The sequence below is a fragment of the Notolepis coatsorum genome (genome assembly GCF_963971535.1).
Source record: "Notolepis coatsorum genome assembly, chromosome: 10".
Taxonomy (NCBI): Eukaryota; Metazoa; Chordata; class Actinopteri; order Aulopiformes; family Paralepididae; genus Notolepis; species Notolepis coatsorum.
The window spans coordinates 119870868-119895537 of NC_140174.1; the positions used below are offsets into that span (position 1 = coordinate 119870868).

Sequence of the window (24670 nt, forward strand, 5' to 3'; positions counted from 1 at the left end):
CGATACCGATATATGCAGGGTTTCCCCCCAAAAAAACTGAATAATTTCAGGTAATTAATAATTTCACTGGATGCATTCAAAAGGCTTTCTAAATGTAAGCATTATCTGTGCAAAATATGATAATTAAAAAAGTAAAAATTAACATTACATATCTCTTGTTGTTGAATTAAACCAACATGCATACTTTTGACAATAAATAAAATAAGAATTGGTTCTTACTTGCTTGCCTGGGTAAATAAAGGTTAAATAAATGTAAAAAAAGAAAAAAAAAAAAAATGTTTTTTTTTTTTTTTTTTTTGATACCGATATTTTCCGATATCACATTTTACTGCCGATATCGGCCGATAATATCGGTCGGCCGATAATATCGGACATCCCTAATCAAAAGGCATACACGCCGACAACGACGCACAAACAAAAATGGGAAAAACACAGCACAAAAACAAAACACGTGGAGCGACGGTGCAGAGTGCTACATGAGCACATGAAAGGGCATTCCAACGATAATGCAAGGCAAGGTAATACTATCAACGACAAACTAACTTATCCTCCATGGCAGGAGCGATAAGCGTTTCTTCACAACGGTGTACTCACGGGTAGGTTCAGTGAACGACTGACGATCTGAATTGTAACCAGGAAGAACATATAAAGCCAACTTAATGATACCAGGTACCAATGAGTGCAATCAGGGCAGATAGACAGGTAATTACCATCAAGTAACACTACTAGGGCTTTTGCTCCCTGAGGAGAGCAAAACCCCAAACGTTACAGAATGTACCATGAGTGAGGATGTACTCAGTCAGATGTAGACTTAGTTAACACAGGTTATATTTCGTATTGCATCGCGTCCCGCTCTGAGCCTTACGAGATACTCCTATCTCCTGTGATACCTAATGTATCTCCCACGAACAAAAACACATGCACCCCACCTGTATGGGGCCCCGCCCCTTATGGTGGCACCGCCCATATAACCATGACCCTGGTCATGAAACACCCTTCCTCTATTTTCGTCCCAGCGTATTGGATGCGTGCACCATACGAGCTAGCGGAATGAAAAGATTAAGGAAGATTAATAATGTTGGAAGCTTACCGGAGGTTGCTGGCCCCTGGCATCTTCGACGCATGTTTTCGGCGACACGACGGGCCTGTGATGTTCCTCGTTTGATGACTGCACATCGAGGTTCAGCTGTACAAGGCTGGCTGTCGGGCCAGCTTGTACTCAGGTAGGCCCTGTGTCTTCAGGCATGGGTATTAGTGTTAGTAATGCTGGTTTGTGTTGTTAACACAACCTTGTTGTGTGTTGGCGCCAGGGGCAAGATGGTTTGGTGAACGTTCTCTGCAGGGAACGGTTTCCAAGCTGTCTTGGGCGTGCTGCTAAAACATCTAAAGCTATGCTAACATGCTATCGCTACTGCCGCATGCTATCACTACTGCTAATTGCTATGCTGTTTTAATGTCTCCGCCGTGAGATGTTGTCACTCTCCCGCCTCTTGCCCGGTTCATCAATGAAGGTCAGTCGGTAGCTGTTGTGGGGTTTTGAGTTCTATTTACCTTTTTCGGGTAAATGGGTTGACAACGGGGTAGGTCGTGGCTAGGTTCTAGCCAGGTATTACCTTGTGTTCCGGCGGGGTTTGTTGAACGGTGTTCCCATCTGGGTTGGCGTCGGGTAGTGGGGCTATGGGTCCAGCCGACATGGTAAACATGTTGCGTGTCTGTGCACAGGCAATTGTTGTCTTGGGTTCCACATTGCCTGGCGTTAGGCTGCAGTAGTATAAGGGCAGGGCCGCTTGGGAGAAATGTGTGGCCCTGTGCGTTTTTAGACGCGAGGCCCCCCATCTCCTGGGGCGGCCCTGTGTAGGGGGCTATCTTGCTACAGCTTTCTCTCCTCTCAAACCATTCATACTGACGGTCAATCGGTATACTGGGGGAGTAGTGCGGGGGGGGGGCTTTGTTTACCTTTTTTGGTAAATGGGCTAAACTAGGGCTGGTGTTCTGTTGTGAATATTTTGAATGAAGACGGGTCTGGTCCGTCTCCCCTTAAACTTTGTGTGTATGGGTTTGCTCATTCTACAGTTTTTGTGGTTTAGCTCTTTTATTCATTTAACCTTTTCATGGTCCACACCACAGTGGAGGGTGCTGTTTGCAATCACCACTGGTGCTCCATGTTAACGTCAGTCCTTTGTTTTTGATATATTGAAACAATGCCCCGCCCGGCCGACACCATGGGTCGGCCTGGCGAGTGGCTGGTGGGCTGTTAAGGCTTGTACCGCCACGGTATGGAATTGGCAACGATTAGAACTGTGTTCGAATTGGTGTTTTTTCTATTAAAGAAATGGTGTCTGGTGGAGGGGCCTTGAGGGCCGGCCGACGTCGACACATCGCGCAAGGTTGTTGACGTTATTAGCTTTGACCCAGCCGCAAGCTATAACCGCTCAGGGTTCCCCTCTCCGCAGGGGATTTTGGTCTTCTGCTGGAGCGCGGGCGGTATTGTCCTAGGCCCTACACCGCCTCACACCGCGCAGCCAGAAGAAGAGAGAGCACGGCCTCGTCAGCGGCGATGACGGGGCCCTCGACAGGCGGCCATGTTTCCCCCGCCAGTGGTGCCCTGGTTGGAGAATCGACAGGGTATCGCGAGGCCGACAGTCTTGGCGGCCGAGGGATCGGCCATTTTGGGTGATTTCGGTGTTGGTAAACCACTCCGTCGTCATTTTGCCGCGAGCAGCCCGCTCCCCGCTCAGTCCGCTTTCTGTTACCCTCAGAAGCGGGGCTCTGGGTGTGTTCCTTTGGCTGCGGGCCGCGAACCTTCTTGAAGCGTATGCGGCCCCATTCTTCGCTTCTCATGGAGACAGGGGCTGACACCCAGTTGATGGCTGAGCCTGGGTCTGTCCGTGAGAATGTTGTGCTGTCAAGCGGCTCCCACACCTTGAACTGTGTTGGTTGAGCCTGGTGTTACGTCTGTCAACTTAAGTGTTGTCAGCAGGGGGGCTCGAAACCTTTTGAGGCACACAGTGCGGGCTTCCCCGGCCTCGCCTTCGCCAGGCCAGGTATCATGTTGGTGCTCCCACTCCTGGAATATTGGCAAGTGGTCGCAGCTCACATGGTTTGGGGTGGTAGTGATATCACTGCAGGGCTACGGTGTGTAGGAACCCATGGGGGCCTTACACCTTGCATGTCCGGCTGCAGAACAACTCCTTCAGCATGTTCTGGAGGGGTGTTCAGTGGGGTTTTTTTTTTGATCGGAAGCCCCCCGTATCAGACAGGCCCTTTTCTGTCAGGGTTCCCCCTTGGGTGCGATTGCCTCGTGGGTGGTGTCAGGGTCAGGTGTTCCAACACGGAATGCGCTCCTTGCACGATTCCAGGGTTGTCTTCGCACAGCGGGGGGGACCGGGCCAACTATCTACAGTTCCTGGCGGACCTGCGCCACGTGACGGCGGGTGCATTGGGAGTGTCGTCACATATGACTACGGCAGTACCATATGTCGAGGTAGATGGAGAGAATGGTGAGGCGGGGACTTGTGTTTACACAACCCCACCCGTTTTCAGGTTTGGTACAGACCCTGTTGTCGGGGTCTCCAGCAGGGACAGCTCTGGTCGACGAGATCCAATCTCTGTGGACGAAGCAAGCCATCGTCGTGGCGTTCTCCTCCCGGTGTTCTCTGCCCGAGAAGTCGGGAGGGAGGGGTGTAAGACCCAGGCTGGACCTGTCCCATGGGAAGGTTCAGCATTTTTTGGATCGTCTCCTACCTGTTGAACACTGTCAGGTGGGGGTCTGGTTCTCCTCCATAGACCTGTAGGATGCGTATGCGCATCCCCGATCTTCCATCCTAGGGCTTACCTACGCTTCCTTTGCAGGGTTAGCGTATGAGTACCAGAGGCTGCCGTTCGGTTTTCTCTGGCTCCCCGCATCTTCACCAAGTGCGTGGAGGCCGCACTGGGGCCTCTGCGTCATCCGGGGTTACGGAGTGTTCTGCCCTGATGACGTTCTGGTCCTTCGCGGTCAAGGTGGATCGTCAGGTCTCGTACCAGGCAGGTCTCTACCAGCCTGGGGTTGCTGTAGACTGGATGTAGAGTATTCCTCTTCCCAGTCAACGGTTGGAGGGCTATGGGCATCCATCTCAGAGCGTGTTGTCAACACGCTCGGGAGGTTCCGTCCTAGGACGGTTACGGCGCTGTCTCACGTCGCGTTTTCACCGACGCCTCCCTCGCTGGTGATGCGTCGGGCCAACGCAGTAGGGGGCAGCTGGCAAACCATGCTGCCCGGTCTGCGCTACGTTCAATGTGTTGGTGTTGAAAGCGGTCCTTCTGGTCCACAAATGGTGTTGATCAGGACGGACGATACGACGTCAGTGTCGTGTATCGACAGACAGGGAGGAGTACGCTCCCCCTGTCTGCACCAGGCGGCGGGCGGCTGGCTATGGGCGTCCTCCATCTGCGCGGCCTAAGGGCTCCCCACATCCCCGGCAGGGAGAATGTGGGTGCAGGTGTACTGTCGCGGGGCGGCCCTCATCCTGACGGGTGAGGATTGCGTCTGGACATGGCCAGGCAGGTCTGGGACCGATGCCGTGCCACCAGGGATTCTTCCCCATACATCTGTTAGGTCAGTTGTTGGGACGGGTACGTTGAGGGGCGCAGGTTCTTGATCCTGATGGTGTTACCATCTGGAATGCGCATGCTCCCTCCACTGTCGCGCTTACGCGGGCAGATGACGTATGTTCCAAGTGTGGTGTAAGGCGGGGGGCCAGGACTCAGTCTCCTGCCCCCTGGTTGCTGTCCTTAGTTACCTCCAGTCTCTCCTTGATAGACTGTCGGCTTCGACGGTGAGGGTATATGCAGCAGCTATATCCTCCTATCATGAGGGGTTTGAGGGGATGTCTTGTTCAGCCACCCTCTTGTGAAGCGTTTCCTGCTTGGCGCTCGACGCGTTAAGCCGGTGCAACGCTCCTTGGCTCCGACTTGGGATCTTCAATTGGTCCTCGGTCGGTTGTCCTTGGCCCCGTTTGAGCCGCTCAAGCGGGCGCCGTTGGGACAGCTGTCCTTCAGGACCGCGTTCCTTCTGGCTGTCACTTCCGCTAAACGCGTAGGTGAGCTCTGTGCTCTCTCGGTACATCCAGAGTGCCTGTCTTTTCGGACCGATTGCGGTGTCACTCTGCGACCTAATCCTGCTTTCGTGCCTAAGAATATCCGGAGTTCCTTCCGCTCCCGGGATATTGTGGTTCAGGCGTTTCGTCCTCCTCCTCACACTGGTGAGTTAGATGCGGGCCTTCACCTGTCATGTCCAGTCCGTGCTTGGGGATTTACCTCAGCCGTACTCAGGATTTCAGGGTTACCGACCAGCTTTTTGTCTGTTACGGTGGGGCTCGTGCTGGTAAGGCACTGTCGGAGCAGCGCCTGTCCCATTGGTTGTGCGAGGGTGTTACCCTCTGCTACACGCTGGCTGGGCAGGATCCCCCTGGGGGCGTCAGGGCGCACTCCACTCGTGGGGTGGCTGCCTCTGCCGCTCTCCTGGGTGGGGCCTCGGTGGAGGCCATCTGTGCTGCAGCTTCATGGTCCTCCCCGGGCTCCTTTGTAAGGTTTTTCCTCATGGACATGACCGGGGGTTCTGTCTCCCAGGCGGTTCTGGGGTCTGTGGCCTTTCCTGCTTCCCGTCCTTTGGTCGGGTAGCAGGAGTGTATGGGTATGGGCCGCAGTGTGTTGAGTCACACGTGGTTCCGCCTGTACGGTGTGTTCAAGGGGTTCTGGCTCCCTCTTGTTCGCATTCAGGTGGAGTTGACTGCGCCCCCCCTTCGTTAGGAAGGATGGGGTGACAGGGCTCCCCGCACCCCTTGATGTGGGCTTACGGGTCCTCAGGGGGTACATCTGTCGGGTCTCGCGCCCGCTCTTCCCCATTATCTCGTAAGGCTCAGAGCGGGACGCGATGCAATACGAAATATAACGATAGGTTATGTAGATAACCTAGTTATATTAGTATTGGCTAAGCGTCCCGCTCTGCGCGCCCTGAGTTCCCTCTTGAGGGATCTTTTCCTGGGACGGGTTTTGGCGAGGAAGGGTGTTTCATGACCAGGGTCATGGTTATATGGGCGGTGCCACCATAAGGGGCGGGGCCCCATACAGGTGGGGTGCATGTGTTTTTGTTCGTGGGAGATACATTAGGTATCACAGGAGATAGGAGTATTTCGTAAGGCTCAGAGCGGGACGCTTAGCCAATACTAATATAACTAGGTTATCTACATAACCTATCGTTTATTTAGCTCAAACAGAGTATCAAAGGACAAATAGGTCAAGAGTTAAGGTGGATGACTCCAGGAGTTTACAGGCCAACGTATCCGCCATAGAGATCCCAGAATCCAGTCAAACCTAGGCCTTCATAGTAAGAGAAAGGGATTGTGGGTAGGTTGGGTACATTAATCTATCACTATTGCACTTTACAGTAACATTTGCACTCTGGTTGGATACCAAACTTCTTTTCATTGTACTCTACTTGTGCTGTATATGATGACGATACATTTGAATCGAATGTAATCTAGTATAATCTAATGTAATCTAGTAGATCCCAAAGATCAACAAAAGACATAAATGGCTTTTATCCAAAGCGCTTTACAATGTTGTTCCTCACATTCACCCACTCACTCACACGTTCACACACCGACGGCGGAGGCGACCCTGCAAGGTACCAACCTGGTCATCGGGAGTAGTTAGGGGTTAAGTGTCTTGCTCAAGGACACGTCGACAATGCTGCCCGGGAGGAGCAGGAATCGAACCGGGAACGTTCTGATTACCAGACGACCGCTGTACCTCCTGAGCCACTGTCGCCCCTGTGTTAGACTACCGATGCTGTCCGGGTGTATTTTGCTCTGAAAAGAGTATTTTTCCTATAGACCTTTTCGAACTAACGTAAACATTCGACATTCATCGTATTTCCCGTTAATACGGTCGCCGACAGGAAATAAACAGGGGCCAAAGCTGTTCCCCTGGCAACAGAACTTAGCAACAGAACAAGCTGTTCCCCTGGCAACAGAATTTAGCAACAGAACAAGCTGTTCCCCTAGCAACAGAACATGGCAACAGAACACCAGTGAGAAGGTTTACAAGCGGTGAATAAAAACCTCAGTCAGCCTTGAAACACCTCTACACACATACACACACGCACATGCACACACACACACACACACACACACACACACACACACACACACACACACACACACACACACACACGCACGCGCACACAGGGAAAGAGACACTGACTGACTGAAAACCATTAACCTCGCCTGCCTGAGCTGGAGTCCCATTCTGGAGACTGGTTTTGATGTTTCAAACATTAAGCTACAACTCTGACTCTTTCCTGTCGGGCAGCTTCACAGGGTGCATGTTCCTTCTCGTGTTTGTGGTTCTCCTAAACAGACTGTTCCGTGTTCCTTCTCGTGTTTGTGGTTCTCCTAAACAGACTGTTCCGTGTTCCTTCTCGTGTTTGTGGTTTTCAAACAGATGCCTGGCGTGTTCCTTCTCGTGTTTGTGGTTTTCAAACAGACTGTTCCGTGTTCCTTCTCGTGTTTGTGGTTCTCCTAAACAGACTGTTCCGTGTTCCTTCTCGTGTTTGTGGTTTTCAAACAGATGCCTGGCGTGTTCCTTCTCGTGTTTGTGGTTTTCAAACAGACTGTTCCGTGTTCCTTCTCGTGTTTGTGGTTTTCAAACCCACAACTCCTTCCCTTTCAGGGGCGAGACTTACAGGTTCCTCACAGCACCTGGGACTTAAGGGGTTAAACGGCACCTGGGAATCAACTGTCTTGTGTTGAAGGAGAACATCAAAGGACAGACAGACAGACAGACAGACAGACAGACAGACAGACAGACAGAGAGACAGACAGACAGACAGACAGACAGACAGACAGACAGACAGACAGACAGACAGACAGACAGACAGACAGACAGACAGACAGAGAGACAGACAGAGAGACAGACAGACAGACAGACAGAGAGACAGACAGACAGACAGACAGACAGACAGACAGACAGACAGACAGACAGAGAGACAGACAGAGAGACAGACAGACAGACAGACAGAGAGACAGACAGAGAGACAGACAGACAGACAGACAGACAGACAGACAGACAGACAGACAGAGAGACAGACAGAGAGACAGACAGACAGACAGACAGACAGACAGACAGACAGAGAGACAGACAGAGAGACAGACAGACAGACAGACAGACAGACAGACAGACAGACAGACAGACAGACAGCTTTATAAACCAGCCAGCCCAAGTCTCTCTGTGAGCTGTGTTGACTGGTGGGAGTGTATGATGTTGAAGCTGAGATGGAGGTCTCCTCAATTAGCATTCTGTTTAATCAATATGCACACTGCGTCGTCCCCCACCCCCCCCCCCCCCCCCCCTCGTATCCCTCCGCTGCGAGAGGGAGGGAGGTTTAGACATCACTACGCCTTCCCAGGGATAGTCCCAAAGCAACAGGGCTGATCCCCGCTGATAAAACACTCCTTTCACGCTCTCTCTGTCAACATCTCTATCTATCTCTGGCTCTCTGTGATCTCTGTCTCTCTCTCTCTTTTCCCTCTTTTGTTGTGCGTCGCTATCTCTATCTTTCTCTCAGCCTAGCTCTGTTTTTCTCCCTTTTTTTCTTCCTCCCTCCTTCCCTCCCACTCTCATCCCCCTCTCTTTCTCTGTTTCATAGCATTTCTATAAGCACAGGGAGTATAGCTGGCTCCTTCTCCTACTGTCTCTCTCTGTTTATATCTCTATCTGTCTCCATCTCTCTCTGTTTATATTTCTCTCTCTCTGTTTATATCTCTCTCTCTCTGTTTATATTTCTCTCTCTCTGTTTATATCTCTCTCTCTCTCTCTGTTTATATCTCTCTCTGTTTATATATATATCTCTCTCTGTTTATATCTCTCTCTGTTTATATAACTCTCTATCTGTTTATATCTCTCTCTCTGTTTATATCTCTCTCTGTTTATATATCTATCTCTCTCTGTTTATATCTCTCTCTCTGTTTATATCTCTCTCTGTTTATATAACTCTCTCTCTGTTTATATCTCTCTCTGTTTATCTCTCTCTCTCTCTGTTTATATATCTCTCTCTCTGTTTATATCTCTCTCTGTTTATATCTCTCTCTGTTTATATTTCTCTCTCTCTGTTTATATCTCTCTCTGTTTATATCTCTCTCTGTTTATATTTCTCTCTCTCTGTTTATATCTCTCTCTCTCTCTGTTTATATCTCTCTCTGTTTATATATATATATCTCTCTCTGTTTATATCTCTCTCTGTTTATATAACTCTCTCTCTGTTTATATCTCTCTCTGTTTATCTCTCTCTCTCTCTGTTTATATCTCTCTCTGTTTATCTCTCTCTCTCTCTGTTTATATATCTCTCTCTCTGTTTATCTCTCTCTCTCTCTGTTTATAACTCTCTCTGTTTATATATCTCTCTCTGTTTATATCTCTCTGTTTATATCTCTCTCTGTTTATATATCTCTCTGTTTATATCTCTCTCTCTCTGTTTATATCTCTCTCTGTTTATATCTCTCTGTTTATATCTCTCTCTGTTTATATATCTCTCTGTTTATATCTCTCTCTCTGTTTATATCTCTCTCTCTCTGTTTATATCTCTCTCTGTTTATCTCTCTCTCTGTTTATCTCTCTCTCTGTTTATATCTCTCTCTCTCTGTTTATATCTCTCTCTGTTTATCTCTCTCTCTGTTTATATCTCTCTCTGTTTATATTTCTCTCTGTTTATATCTCTCTCTCTCTCTCTGTTTATATCTCTCTCTCTGTTTATATCTCTCTCTGTTTATATTTCTCTCTGTTTATATCTCTCTCTCTCTCTCTGTTTATATCTCTCTCTCTGTTTATATCTCTCTCTGTTTATATCTCTCTGTTTATATCTCTCTCTGTTTATATCTCTCTCTGTTTATATCTCTCTGTTTATCTCTCTCTCTCTCTGTTTATATCTCTCTCTCTCTGTTTATATCTCTCTCTCTCTCTGTTTATATCTCTCTCTCTCTGTTTATATATCTATCTCTCTCTGTTTATATCTCTCTCTCTGTTTATATCTCTCTCTCTGTTTATATCTCTCTCTGTTTATATCTCTCTCTGTTTATATCTCTCTCTGTTTATATCTCTCTGTTTATAACTCTCTCTCTGTTTATCTCTCTCTCTGTTTATATCTCTCTCTGTTTATATCTCTCTCTGTTTATCTCTCTCTCTGTTTATATCTCTCTCTGTTTATATCTCTCTCTGTTTATATCTCTCTCTGTTTATATCTCTCTGTTTATAACTCTCTCTCTGTTTATCTCTCTCTCTGTTTATATCTCTCTCTGTTTATATCTCTCTCTGTTTATCTCTCTCTCTGTTTATATCTCTCTCTGTTTATATCTCTCTCTGTTTATATATCTATCTCTCTCTGTTTATAACTCTCTCTCTGTTTATATAACTCTCTGTTTATATCTCTCTCTGTTTATATCTCTCTCTGTTTATATCTCTCTCTGTTTATATCTCTCTCTGTTTATATCTCTCTCTGTTTATATATCTATCTCTCTCTGTTTATAACTCTCTCTCTGGTTATATCTCTCTCTGTTTATATCTCTCTCTGTTTATATCTCTCTCTGTTTATATATCTATCTCTCTCTGTTTATATCTCTCTCTCTGTTTATATCTCTCTCTCTGTTTATCTATCTCTCTCTCTCTGTTTATATCTCTCTCTGTTTATCTCTCTCTCTCTCCCTCCCCCTCAGACTCAAGAGGTAGAGCGGTCATCTGGTAATCGGAAGGTTCCCGGTTCGATTCCCGCTCCTCCCGGGCAGCGAGTTGAAGTGTCCTTGAGAAAGACACTTAACTGTAACGTTCAGGGTTCTGTCTTAGGAACCCAACTGTCATTCTGGAGTTATTTCCCCTGGTGGTTGGTATCTGCACTCACTGTTGGTCACTCCCCATTCCTGATGTGTCACTCCCTGTTCTGTCACCACTGGTCGCTGTCACTTTGCTGTCAATTACCCTGTCACTAATTGACGCATTGGAATGTTGGTGTTTGACTATATATTCACCTGTTGTCCTCTCTATCCCTGTCGAGGCTTCAGACCGTGTTTCGTGTGGAAGGAGCTGGAGATACTGCTGACCTTCTCGCTCTTGATAATTCTCATGTATCTACCTTGCTCTCAAGTTGACGCCCAGCGTCTTTCTCTGGATTCCCTGTGCTCTGTGTTCTTACATTAAAAGGGCACCACTAAGAAAGAGCAATCATTCTCCGACTCGTATTATTTCCTCCTCTACTGGACTCACAATTGCTTACCTGCACTGCAATCGTAACATTTAACCCCTAATTGCTCCCGATGAGCAGGTCGGCACCTTGCATGGTCGCCTCCGCCGTCTGTGTGTGAATGTGTGAGTGAATGGGTCAATGTGAGGCACATAGTGCTTGGCTAAAAGCGCTATATAAATGCACCATTTACCATTTAGGGAACTTTGTACTTTTACTCCACTACATTTCAAAGGAAATATTGTACTTTTTACTCCACTACATTTATCTGAAGCCATCAGTTACTAGTTACTTTGAAGAAAATAATTTTGCATAGAAAACATGGTAAAAATCTGCATAAAATATATACCTAGGTAAATGGAATATTGCTCCACTTCTACAAGGTCCATTTGCATATTCTTGGTGTCTAGGTACATCTATGGACCTCAGGGAATGTATTCACAGTGTCATAAATATTGTGTCTATTACTAGGCTTGCTTAAATTGTGATGAAACAAAGGAGAATATGAATTATGATTTTTCTTTGCATCTTTGACAGTGAATAACACCATGATAATAATGACCAAACTTAAAAACCTTGTTCAGTACCCTCTTGAGATCATGTGTACAAAAAATCGAAGGAAATTAATAAAGGGAAGATGATAAAACCGAAGGTTCTGTAGATACAGTACTGAATTCTCCCATCCGGACCAATGCAATTTGAAATATTATTATAGAATATAGAATAGATGCTTATACATAACCTTATTATAGCCAATTCGCACATTTATATATATATACATATATTATCTTTCAAATGCCCGAGTTCAATTTGGATTTAGTATCACCAGGCGTGCATAAGAACAGATAATGATATTTACTGTAATCTAGTGTACTTTTTTATTTTCCCCACAGTGCAACCGTTTTGAAACTAATTTCAGATCTAATTGTTCCTACATGCTAATAATAGGGAGGAGAAACTAACTGCGTTTCAATATTTGTCAAAAACGTTAACTTTTGTGGCTTATTATCGCGAATCATAACAATTATTGATATGATTAATTCAGAACGCTGAACTTTGAACCACCACAGTATGTGACAGGAGGTGTAGTTCGGAAAAATTCCAACGCTGGTCGACAGATATGCATGTCCTCTACAAAATGGCCACAAAAAGACTACAATTCCCATGGTTCAAAATGTCCATTTCCGGTTTCCGGCTTGGATAGACGATCGAAAATCTAAAACTTTAAACTATCTAATGACACTTTTAACCTATTGCTAAACTAATGTATTGATGATAATATACATTCTACATGCTTTTGTGACATGTTAGTGATGTTAATACTTGAAAACGTTTGATTTAAAAATCACTAAAAATATGCAACACTCTGAAAAATATTGATCTATGATCATAATGTCATTTTGGGGTCAGTACCGACCCTAAGGGGTGGAACAGGTTTACTTAAGTAAAGTGCCTCCAAGAGGAGTTAACCATAAATAACAACCTGTATAGTCAAAGTAATGCCTCCAAGAGGAGTTATCCATAAATAAATAACAATCTGTATAGTCAAAGTAATGCCCCCAAGAGTTATCCATAAATAAATAACAATCTGTATAGTCAAAGTAATGCCCCCAAGAGGAGTTATCCATAAATAAATAACAATCTGTATAGTCAAAGTAATGCCCCCAAGAGGAGTTATCCATAAATAAATAACAATCTGTATAGTCAAAGTAATGCCCCCAAGAGGAGCTAACCATAAATAAATAACAATCTGTAGGCCTATAGTCAAAGTAATGCCTCAAAGAGGAGTTATCCATAAATAAATAACAATCTGTATAGTCAAAGTCATGCCCCCAAGAGGAGCTAACCATAAATAACAATCAGTATAGTCAAAGTCACCATAGACCATAGAAACCATAGAAACGTGCGTTTGAGTGGAGGGGCCCCTTGAGAGCCTTCGTACCACTGCTCCAGCCAGTCCCTGACACAAAATGGCAGCCATTTGCTGGTCCCTGGAGAGCCTTCGTACCACTGCTCCAGCCAGTCCCTGACACAAAATGGCAGCTGTTTGCTGGTCCCTGGAGAGCCTTCGTACCACTGCTCCAGCCAGTCCCTGACACAAAATGGCAGCCGTTTGCTGGTCCTTGGAGAGCCTTCGTACCACTGCTCCAGCCAGTCCCTGACACAAAATGGCAGCTGTTTGCTGGTCCCTGAGACCGCACAGATTGAGAAACACTTGCCCGACGCTCCACCATGCCGGTTCTTGATCCACTGACACACATAGTCACACGGCGGCCATTTTGCTCTGACGTCATGCTCCGAGTCGGGATTCCCCTCCACCCTGTTCCCACTGTGTGGAATATGATCCTGGCACACTTGTAGGGGTTGAAGGCACACCTAATAATGTTGCTTGTAGATGTCATATTAAAAAGGATTATTAATGTTGCTTGTGAATGTCAGTGTAAAAAGCAGAGCGTGAAATATAATCAGCTGCTGGCTGAGAAGTGACTACACTGTGGACCAACTGTCTCGCCTGTTTTATTGCAACACTACTATCACCGACATCTAAGAAGGGAGATCCCCCCCCTGAACGGCCCTTCTAAGGTTTCTCTCCTCCACATTGCGTGTGGTGCATTTTTTCCTATTGCTAGGTTTTAGTGAGTTTTTCCTTACCTTCGCGTGGGGTATGTCTGGGAGTGTTGCATTAATTTATTTAAAAAATGTTGGACTTCATGGTGTTTTTGTTTTGTTCTTGATTTATTGTGATGTTTCTTCTTGACTTGTCCGGCCCATGGGGACATTAACGTGTGTTGTCGGGCCTTACAAATAAATTTGATTTGATTTGATTTGATTAAAGGAACACGCCAACATTTTGGGAAATTAGCTCACCATATTCTCCAGAGAGAGACAAGAAGATAGATACCAGTTTCCTCTCTGAGCGTTCAGTAGAAAGCTATCTGGCTGCACGTTAGCCTAGCTTAGCACAATGAATGGAAGCGGACAGTGCCGGTTAGCCTTCGGGAGAGGTGTTAGTTGGACAATGCCTAGGCTAACCGCCACTGTCCACTTCTATTCATTGTGCTAAGCTAGGCTAACATGCAGCCAGAGAGGAAACTGGTATCTATCTTCTTGTCTCTCTCTGGAGAAGACGGTAAGCTAATTTACCCAAATGTTGGCGCGTTCCTTTTAACAGTACAGTAGTATGAGAACCACTGCCCCCCCCCCCCCCCGCCCCCAAGTTTCAAGTAATTTTTTTAATTTATTTATTATTTGTCACAACAAAATACAGAATACGTTATGATGAAATGCTTGTTTCTGTATGAGCCCCTGAGAGTGTGCTACATACAGTAAATAAAAATGTAATTAAGAAGTAAGTAAAAAGTAAGTAAAGGAATGTTCAGTCAATATACATAATATACAATATACAATACAGAGTAAAATGAGTAACAGTGAGGTACAATGCAAAGAACATCGGAGTGAGCTGGAAAGAAGCAAAGGCCCTGGCCCAGAAGAGGGTGAGATGGAGAGCTCTGGTGGACGCCCTATGCCCCCCAACGGGGTAAAGAGGATTAAGTCAAGTAAGTCACAATGCAGAAATGAGATGAGGTACAAAACGTAGGGTGCAAATGAGGTATGAATTGTAGTGCAAATCTCTTTAATAATAGATAAATATAAAGTGTGTTAAAGTGTCTAAAGTGAGTAGAGTGAGTGGTAAGGTGAGTGTTTGTTTAAAGTGAGTGTGTACATGTGGATGTGTGTGCAGTGAGTGTAGATGATGGGTTGTTACTAGTGCTGTCAATCGCTTAAAATATTTATTCTGATTAATCGCATGATTGTCCATAGTTAACTCGCGATTAATCGCAAATGAATCGCATTAAATATTTCTGAGTCCTGGCTTACACTGCTGGTACACGCTCACACACGCTCGTACACGCTCACACACGCTCACACACTAGCAGCCACTTTAACATGACCACAGTCACTTTAAAAATAGTATAGTATAACCGGAGATTGTATAAATTAGCATGTACAGGAAGACACTACCAAAAGACCTAGTATGTCCTCCATGCTCTGTAAATAACGTATGTACATATACCAATATGCCCTAACATGTTACTTGTTTATTGCACAATGTTACTTGTTTATTGCACAATGTTGATTCTATTATATGTTATTTGCACATCGTTGCGGGCAAGACCACACGCATTTCATTGTATACTTGTATGCCGTGACAAATAAACCTCTTGACTTGACTTGACTGGTTAGCTGCCTAGTAAACATGGAGTGTCTTGAAGGTCAGTCAGTAAATGCAACGTTACCTACTGTACCTGTAGTTTCCAAAACTTGTTGATGCCGTAAGCTTCAGACGCTCTCAAACTTTGGATTCTCCCGTTCCACATCCACGCACAAGAAAGCCACTGACCACGACGTAGTATTAACTATTTAATGTCCAACTCGGGTTACACTTTCAAGTTTCCTAATTATATATAGAGCGAGATTAACTAAGTTTATCCAGGGAAATAGAGAGAGAGGTCTAAAAACTGTCTGGCTCCACTCTCTCATCACTTGGCCTGACCACCGGTACAATCTGTGTTATTTTCTTTCTAAACCATAGCTGTCACCCTGCCGCACCTGACAGTAATCAATGACATCACCGTTATCCTGTCAAACTAAAAGTCCCTCGGCCTATCAGCCAAATATCACGTAAGAAACAAACTAACAACAAAGAAATCATTCTTACCGATAGACATGGATTGTCTTAACACTTTAACTTCTGTAATAATAATATCTATCTATTTATCCATCTATTTAAACACCATGAAATACGTCAATCACCTGGCGAGAGCGCGCAAGCTAGACACGCGTTTAATTACTTTTACTTTCAATCCAGACCGCAAGCTACTATGCTTTTTTCCATTGACCACATTCTGTAACGTTAGTTATAGCTTCAATGGGATATGGCACTTTCAGGCAAATTATACAAGATACAGTAGTACAGCTTACTGGTTGACGTCTTCTTTCAGGCAAATTATACAAGATACAGCTTACTGGTTGACGTCTTCTTTTTTCATTCTTTCGTTCCGCGAAAAAGTTCCTTCTTTCAGTCAGGCCAGTCCAAATCCAAGTTCCGTTTTTAATGAGCAAGTTTTTAGACGAAATGTAGTTTCCAAAACTCGTTGATGCTGTAAGCTTCAGATGCTCTCAAACTTTGAATTCTCCCATTCGACATCCACGCACAAGAAAGCCACTGACCATGACGTAGTATTAACTATTTAATGTCCAACTCGGGTTACACTTTCAAGTTTCCTAATTATATATAGAGCGAGATTAACGAGTTCTGTTAATAGTGGTGACGCTCGGCATCACTCATGCACTATCCCCGCATGTGCACGCGCACTGAATAAAGACCACAATGTACCTTTATATCCCAATATTTGTCTGACCACACCCCTATCAGCTTACCTACATAAGCAGGTGTGTGGTCACCTGCTCTCCTCCTTCCCAAGCTTTCACCACAAGGTGAGATCAAGGGCCGCAGCGGCGTCGGATGCCGAGCGTCACCACTATTAACAGAACTTGGTTATAGTCATAACCTATCGTTCTGTATCATAGTGGATCCGCTCGGCATCACTCATGCACATAGGGAGGCCGAGCGGAGCCACCGGCCGACAAATACACCCCGCTGAAGGCCCCCCACAACCATCAGAACAGGGAGGGCCGAGCCCCCCCGACCCCCCCTAATGGAGGGCACCCCCCCTATTGGGGGTTTCCCGGGAGGGCGACGGACCCGACCGTGCGAAGAGGCACTCAAGCAACTCAACGCACAGGGTGAGCAGACCGTGGCCTGACCCCACGACTACACACACGCACAACCCGCATGCCACCCGGGAACGAACGGAGGGAACAACCTCGTTACTGCCCCCAGAATCACGGGGTCAAGGGCAAACCCAACCCCGTGGCAAGGCCGTAGCAGCGGAGCGCGAAGGAAGGCCCAGACCCACCAAAGGGACTGGACCCCCTGGAACGGGGGCCCGGAGAAGGCCATGATGCCAGCATCAAGACCCCACCAGGTGGGCACTTAGTGACCCCGCCCCCCACATCGCCAGTGTATTCGGACAAAGGCCCCTCAGCCGAGCGGGCCCTGTCCCCCCAATAGTCCACTGCCTGGCACACTGACCCTGCAGAACAGGCAGTCAGCATGGCCGTAAGCACACAAAAAAGGTTGACCAACGGAAGCAGGCAGCGCACCGGGGAAAAACCAGGCAACAGGCTGTTAACCCGAGCCTGGAGACTGCGGACGAGACAGGCGCCAGAGGGGACAGCTGAACACAGCCGCACCGGCGGAAGGGGTGTATGCTGGCGTTGTTGCATGACCAAGCCTCCATTTAAAAAAAAAAACCACCCAGAGGGGTTGAGGCAGAGAAGGCTGACACGATTGGCAGACTTCATGAACATGCAGGGGCACCCTCAACCGGGTAACCCGGGAGTTGACACTGCTCCAACACACCAGGGAATCAACCACCTTGGTGTTACCCAATGCGGTGGTTGTTCCTATAACCCCTCAAGAAAAAACTCCAAAACACACCTGCGGGTATACACCGGCTATACCGCAGTACAAGTGTTTCAGTTTTCAAAAAAGGGTTAACCCAGGCCTACGGGTCGACGAAACATTACTTCGGACCGGGCCCGGGAAGCACAGGGTCACCAGAGGAGGTCAAAGACCACCCCAACAGGCCCCTCTTCGCCATGCGTGAGAGAGGAGCGAAAAGAATGGAGAACCAGCCCCAAGCACACCGTACTTGGTATTCCCAGGCGGTCTCCCTACACCAGGACCAACCTGTGTAGCGGCCGAGATCTGACGAGATCGAGCGTGTACAGGTTGGCATGGCCGTAAGCCATTACAACAGTGCTGAGTACAAAATGTACCCAACCAGGGTCTCCATAGCGCTTAACCCTGTGACACCCGGACCGACCTGGCATTTTTCCTCCTGAAAAAAGCCCAAGTCCCTCAGGGTACAAGAACAGCAGATCTGCATCCCCGGCGGACAACGGGCTTAACTGATCCGGACCAGCGTGACCAGAACCAGTCCTGTGCCCTAACCACGCCGACATGCCTACTCCAGGAGAAGGGGCAGATATGCGTGTTGATCTTAAACATGAAAAGAAGGCGCCACCCAGACGTTCGGGGCGAACCGCGCCCGGTGGCCCACCCCCAGGGCGTGAGACCCCTCTACATATGTTCAGATCCATTCCGTCATCATCCCCCAGATATGAACGAGAATCCGTCGACAACCAAAACAGGTCGTCGGAAGAGGAAAAACCTCCATCCCAGTTGCTTTATAAAAACGCTGTTTTAACCCCAAGCAACCAAGGCGTGCCAGTCAGTCGCCTGATTACAGAACACCCCGAGCTAGCACTATGCGTGCGTCGGGACACAACCACATCAATGAACAGGCTATTTAGACCTGTCATTGAATCCCCAAGGCGCCCAGGGGAACGACAAGAGGGGTGTGATACTTCCTAACTCCAACTCTTTTTAATAGAAAAGAAGGAAGCACCAACAGTATGTATCCCAGTCTACACAGCCGGGGGTAAAAAAAATTCACATTTTTACATCCCACCACCCTCCCATAGGAAGGAGACGGAAATCCCCAGAGAGACTTCCCACGTGAGCTGTACAGATTGAAAAGAATATATTGCACCTTGAGCCATGTAAAAGTTTGGTTTTAGGGCTCTCCGGGGAGGAGGCACTGAACCCATACACACCCAATAATCGAATTGAATCGAATACACACACAATAGAGTAGGACTCCTTCTTGAGGTTCCACTCACCTTGACAATCTGAGGAGGAGGCTCTGTACTCTGAGGAGGCTCCCTCACATGGAAGGAGAGTCCCAACTCACAGAAGGCCCGAATAGGAGCTTCGTGAGGAGGAGCCCTGACCACCCCCCGAAACAGATCCATCATATGGACCTGAACAGCACACGGAAGTCCTACCAACAGAGACGCGCACAGTGACGTACTCTATGGCGGGGGAATTTCTGCGGTGCACACGCCCAAAATATTCCAGGGCGTGGGACCAGGAAACTCCCTCCCCCCCCCCCCCCCGCCCCCCCCCCCCCCTCACCCTGTAACGTGCCGAACCGCAACGTGACAGGAACCTTGAAGGACAGGTGGGTTTACCCCTGACCAACAGAAAAAAGGGGGAGGAAAGGTTACCAGTTCACCCCTTTACGACCCCACACCCATGATACGATGTAATGACAAAAAGAGTATGACGCAGTCATAGTCAGCTCCATGAAGCGTCTAACAGCTTCACACAGCGCATGTGCTAACCTGCTATCTGATTTTTACTAAGGAAAAAACACAGAATAGAGAGGGCCCTCCAAGAGCCCCGGTACCAAACTTACACATGTGCTTCTGTGGCCAGCCCAACCCAGTTGTAGGTCACACGACACACACAACCCATTATCACCTACAAAAAATGGCAAAAAACACTCTATAGAGGAACGCCGTTTTTCATAATGAGAGAATACATAATTCTCGATTAGTATCGGCCACAGGCCTTGCTAAGCACACACGAAAAGCGACCAAACAATCTTTTCTTTTAGGAAAATAAAGTTCCTCAAGCAGTTTTAGCACAACCTCAGCAATCAAGCTAAGGGTTACATCATCGTATCCCTACCACACAGTGACACAATATAGTGTAACAACATGTCTGAGAGGAGGATGAAGAAGTCCCCAGGGAACCGGGGGGAAACACAACCCTCCTACTTTACCCTTAATATGGCCAGTTAAACAGGTAAACCTGTTAATATGTGAACACACTGTTCATTGTCATTACAGGCTGAGAAAAGAATCATTCTTCACTCATATGTCACTAAGCATAGCTTTATAGGTTAGTTTAACCCCCTTAGTTGTGAGTACACAGTACATAAACACACATGATGTTTTTCAACACAACAAACCAGATCATTTTCACATCTGTAACAAACAACCCGATTTGCATGGAGAAGCTAAATACCAGTGACAAGACAATTCACACATAACTCGCATCGTATCCTAAATGTAACTCGTTTTGGAAAACATCGTTATTTACAAAACATTTAGAAGGGAAAGCAAGAAGAAGTGTTCAAGGTCTGGTCAGGACCTTGCCTACCAGGAGCGCAGATCAAGCAATTTGCAGTCTCTAACATGGCACCGAAGTAAACACAGCCTCCTGTGTTTGACGACACGGGCAGCTCGCTGCTCCAACCCGCCGCTACGGTGCTCCTTGTTGACGCAGTCCTCGCCGGCCTGGCTCAGGGCAGGTTCGACGAACATCCTCTGTCAAAGATGACGTTGTAGTCAAGAGTGTTAAAAACATGTTATCGTCACAGCACGTTCAACAGTGTAGCATTAAGCCAACGGCCGCTCTCGGCCGATAGCAGCAAGCTAACGTTACCTAGCCTAGCACAACAGGCTTGGTAAACACAGCGAGCTAGCGCCGCAGCTAACAGCTGACTGGCTAACACAGTAGGCCACAACTAGCACGCAAGCTAATTAGCTACCACCGGAACTCGTACACAACGATACAACAAGACACTCAGACAGGCCGCCGTTCTGAAACCCTCCTCACTTTTTAAGAGAAAAGAGAAACAAGATGTTAACACAGTTTACAACGGTGATTTTACCAACACCCGACGGAGCCAGCACAATTCCCATCTGGGCTGTAGCTGACTTGAACACAGATCTTCCGCTAACGAACATCCATGCCCATATTTCCTCGTGAAGGAATACTCTCATTTGTATATGAAAGACGGGGCCTCACGGTGACAGAGAAACATCCACTCGTCCAGAAAACACAGGGATCACCAGTGTTATTGGTCGTTGCCCACTAGTTAACTATAATGGGCTTCAGACCAAGGTCTTCCGCCGTTGCCTAAGAGGCTGAACAAAAGACCCTAATCTGGGGCCGGCGTTCGTAAACATTGTCAGCTAGTCCCCATAGCACTAACAGACAAGTGGAGCTCGCAAGCAAAACATCACTCACCAACCTGGAACCCACCGCTTCTCACAACAGCGGCGCGTCCTACAGTCCAGCTGTGTCGCTGAAAGGCTTTACCGCAACCAGTCCCAGCAAGAAGGACTGCAGTTGAGAGGCATGTAGCGGCATAAACTCCCAATACGAAACCCGACGGAGGTGTAGAATGATCATCATCTTCCAGACACTCCAGTACGAAGACAATATCGCCGTATTTTCTCGAAAATAGTGAGAGAGAAAATAAGGATATGATGTCAACGTATCTCTTGTTTTCCAACTTCCTCCTACTAGCAACACGTCAAGTGGGGATCTCCGAAGGCTTGTGGTGAAAGCGAGAAGGAGGAGAGCAGGTGACCACACACCTGCTTATGTAGGTAAGCTGATAGGGGTGTGGTCAGACAAATATTGGGATATAAAGGTACATTGTGGTCTTTATTCAGTGCGCGTGCACATGCAGGGATAGTGCATGAGTGATGCCGAGCGGATCCACTATGATACAGAACTAAGTTTATCCAGGGAAATAGAGAGAGAGGTCTAAAAACTGTCTGGCTCCACTCTCTCATCACTTGGCCTGACCACCGGTACAATCTGCGTTATTTTCTTTCTAAACAATAGCTGTCACCCTGCCGCACCTGACAGTCATCAATGACATCACCGTTATCCTGTCAAACTAAAAGTCCCTCGGCCTATCAGCCAAATATCACGTAAGAAACAAACTAACAACAAAAAGAAATCATTCTTACCGATAGACATGGATTGTCTTAACATTTTAACTTCTGTAATAATAATATCTATCTATTTATCCATCTATTTAAACACCATGAAATACAGGTCCAAAATGCTTTTCTAGTAACTGAAATTACTCCTAATTACCAGACTAGGCATTTAGGCACCTACACTGCATTTAGGCACCTACACTACCAAACAACGGGACCGCGGTGGTTCTTTTTGTATTGCTCCCGGCTGTTCAAACTAATTTTACCGCGTGAAAGAGAGAGGAAAGTTGGTTCATTTCCACAAACTACCAGTGAAAAAACCAGTGTTGTTGGCGCGTTGGCTGGCTGCACTCAAGCGGCGCGATCAGCCTGTTGGACAGGGAATGAAGATCTGCAGCGAACACTTCATTGCCTCGGATTATGTTGTTGAGGGTGTCTTTGAAGAGGATGGGAGGTTTGTCCAGAAGACCACTAATCAGCTGAAGCCCGATGCGGTTCCCTCGGTCTTCGACAGACAGACCGGCCCAGGCAGTTCAACCAGCGTCAGCCCTGTGGTTTATCTAAATACTAATTTGATGCTATGACTATGTTTATATCGCTATGCTTCATCTCCCCTTTAACACAAAAGGATGACCCTCATGCATTGCAAATTTGCATAAAATTCAAAACAGAGTGATGCACAAAATAACTTAAAAGAAAAAAATAATTTAAAACAATGAATAAAGTGTGCATGAAATAATAGGGGAAAGAAAATGTTAGGAACTTGTTACATTCACCCACACAAGGACTGAGAACTCACACCCCCGCCCCCCCCTCTCTCTCTCACACACACACACACACACTCTCCCAGCTCTCTCTCTCTATCTCTCTCACACACACACACACACACACACACACACACACACACACACACACACACACACACACACACACACACACACACACACACACACACACACACACACACACACACACACACACTTTGAGTCAGAAACAAACATAGTATCAATGAGAGTATCAATAATACACCTGAGTGAAGTCTAGTAAAAAAAAAGATAATAATAATAAGAAGAAGAAGAAGAAGAAAAATTTGTTAAAGTTAATCGTGAATAAAAAAGAAATAGTGCCGTTAATAGAATTGTGCGTTAACGCCTTAACTTTGACAGCCTTAGTTGTTACATAGGCAACCCATCATCTACCCACCATACGACCCCCTCCCCCTCCTCCTCCTCCTCCTCACCTTCTTCGGTCTCATGCCAGACGATGCCCTCCAGGTTCACGCTGGTCCCCGGCTGGCACGGCCCCAGGCAGGCGGCGGAGTCTCCCTCCAGGCCCCCGGGCCCGGCCCCCCCTCCGTCCTGGGTGTTGGTGCCGATGGAGCGGGTCCTCACCACCAGCTGCTTGGAGAGGCAGGAGGAGGGCAGGGCCGCAGGGGAGAAGGAGGAGGGGGCAGAGGAGGGCAGGGAGCCTCCCGGGGGGGCGGCGGGGGGGCCGGGGGGCCCCGGAGCTGGGGGAGCCGGCACCGTGAACATCGGGTCGACCTGGAGGAGGAGGAGAAGTCTTACTAAAGGAGATATCTTAAGACTCTAAGATGTTTTGGTACGGATATATTTGGTTTTAGAGTTATTGAGTTAGGATGTGCGATGTCATCATGATGTATATATTACAACCTGGAAGAGGAGGAGGAGGAGGAGGAGGAGGAGGAGGAGGAGAGAGGAGGAGAGGAGAGAGGAGGAGAGAGGAGGAGGAGGAGGAGGAGGAGAGAGGAGGAGGAGGAGAGAGGAGGAGGAGGAGGAGGAGGAGAGAGGAGAGAGGAGGAGAGAGGAGGAGGAGGAGGAGGAGGAGGAGGAGGAGGAGGAGAGAGGAGGAGAGGAGAGAGGAGGAGAGAGGAGGAGGAGGAGGAGGAGGAGGAGAGAGGAGGAGAGGAGAGAGGAGGAGAGAGGAGGAGGAGGAGGAGAGAGGAGGAGAGGAGAGAGGAGGAGAGAGGAGGAGGAGGAGGAGGAGGAGGAGGAGGAGGAGGAGGAGGAGAGAGGAGGAGAGGAGAGAGGAGGAGAGAGGAGGAGGAGGAGGAGAGGAGGAGAGAGGAGGAGAGAGGAGGAGGAGGAGGAGGAGAGAGGAGGAGAGGAGAGAGGAGGAGAGAGGAGGAGGAGGAGGAGAGAGGAGGAGGAGAGGAGAGAGGAGGAGAGAGGAGGAGAGAGGAGGAGAGAGGAGGAGGAGGAGGAGAGAGGAGGAGGAGGAGGAGGAGAGGAGAGAGGAGGAGAGAGGAGGAGAGGAGAGAGGAGGAGAGAGGAGGAGGAGGAGGAGGAGGAGGAGGAGGAGGAGGAGGAGGAGGAGGAGGAGGAGGAGGAGAGAGGAGGAGGAGGAGGAGGAGAGAGGAGGAGAGGAGAGAGGAGGAGAGAGGAGGAGGAGGAGGAGAGAGGAGGAGGAGAGGAGAGAGGAGGAGAGAGGAGGAGAGAGGAGGAGAGAGGAGGAGGAGGAGGAGAGAGGAGGAGGAGAGGAGAGAGGAGGAGAGAGGAGGAGAGAGGAGGAGAGAGGAGGAGGAGGAGGAGAGAGGAGGAGGAGGAGAGGAGGAGAAGTCTTACTAAAGGAGATTTCTTCTGTCAAAGATGCTTTAACTACAAGTGTCTTGAACTGAGGGCTGGGTGGACGCCACCACACACACACGGAGTAAACATCACTTAG

At 47.6% G+C, this 24670-nt stretch overlaps 1 protein-coding gene across 1 annotated transcript in view; it reads right to left on the reverse strand.

The window, feature by feature from the left end:
* znf608 (zinc finger protein 608) overlaps window positions 1–24670 on the reverse strand; it is a gene marked incomplete at both ends in the record, with an annotated part of 165340 nt that overhangs the window by 46472 nt on the left and 94198 nt on the right. Inside the window, one exon of the mRNA XM_084323162.1 lies at window positions 23229–23529. Coding sequence (XP_084179288.1) covers window positions 23229–23529 — 301 coding nt within the window. The remainder of the gene's footprint in view (window positions 1–23228; window positions 23530–24670) is intronic.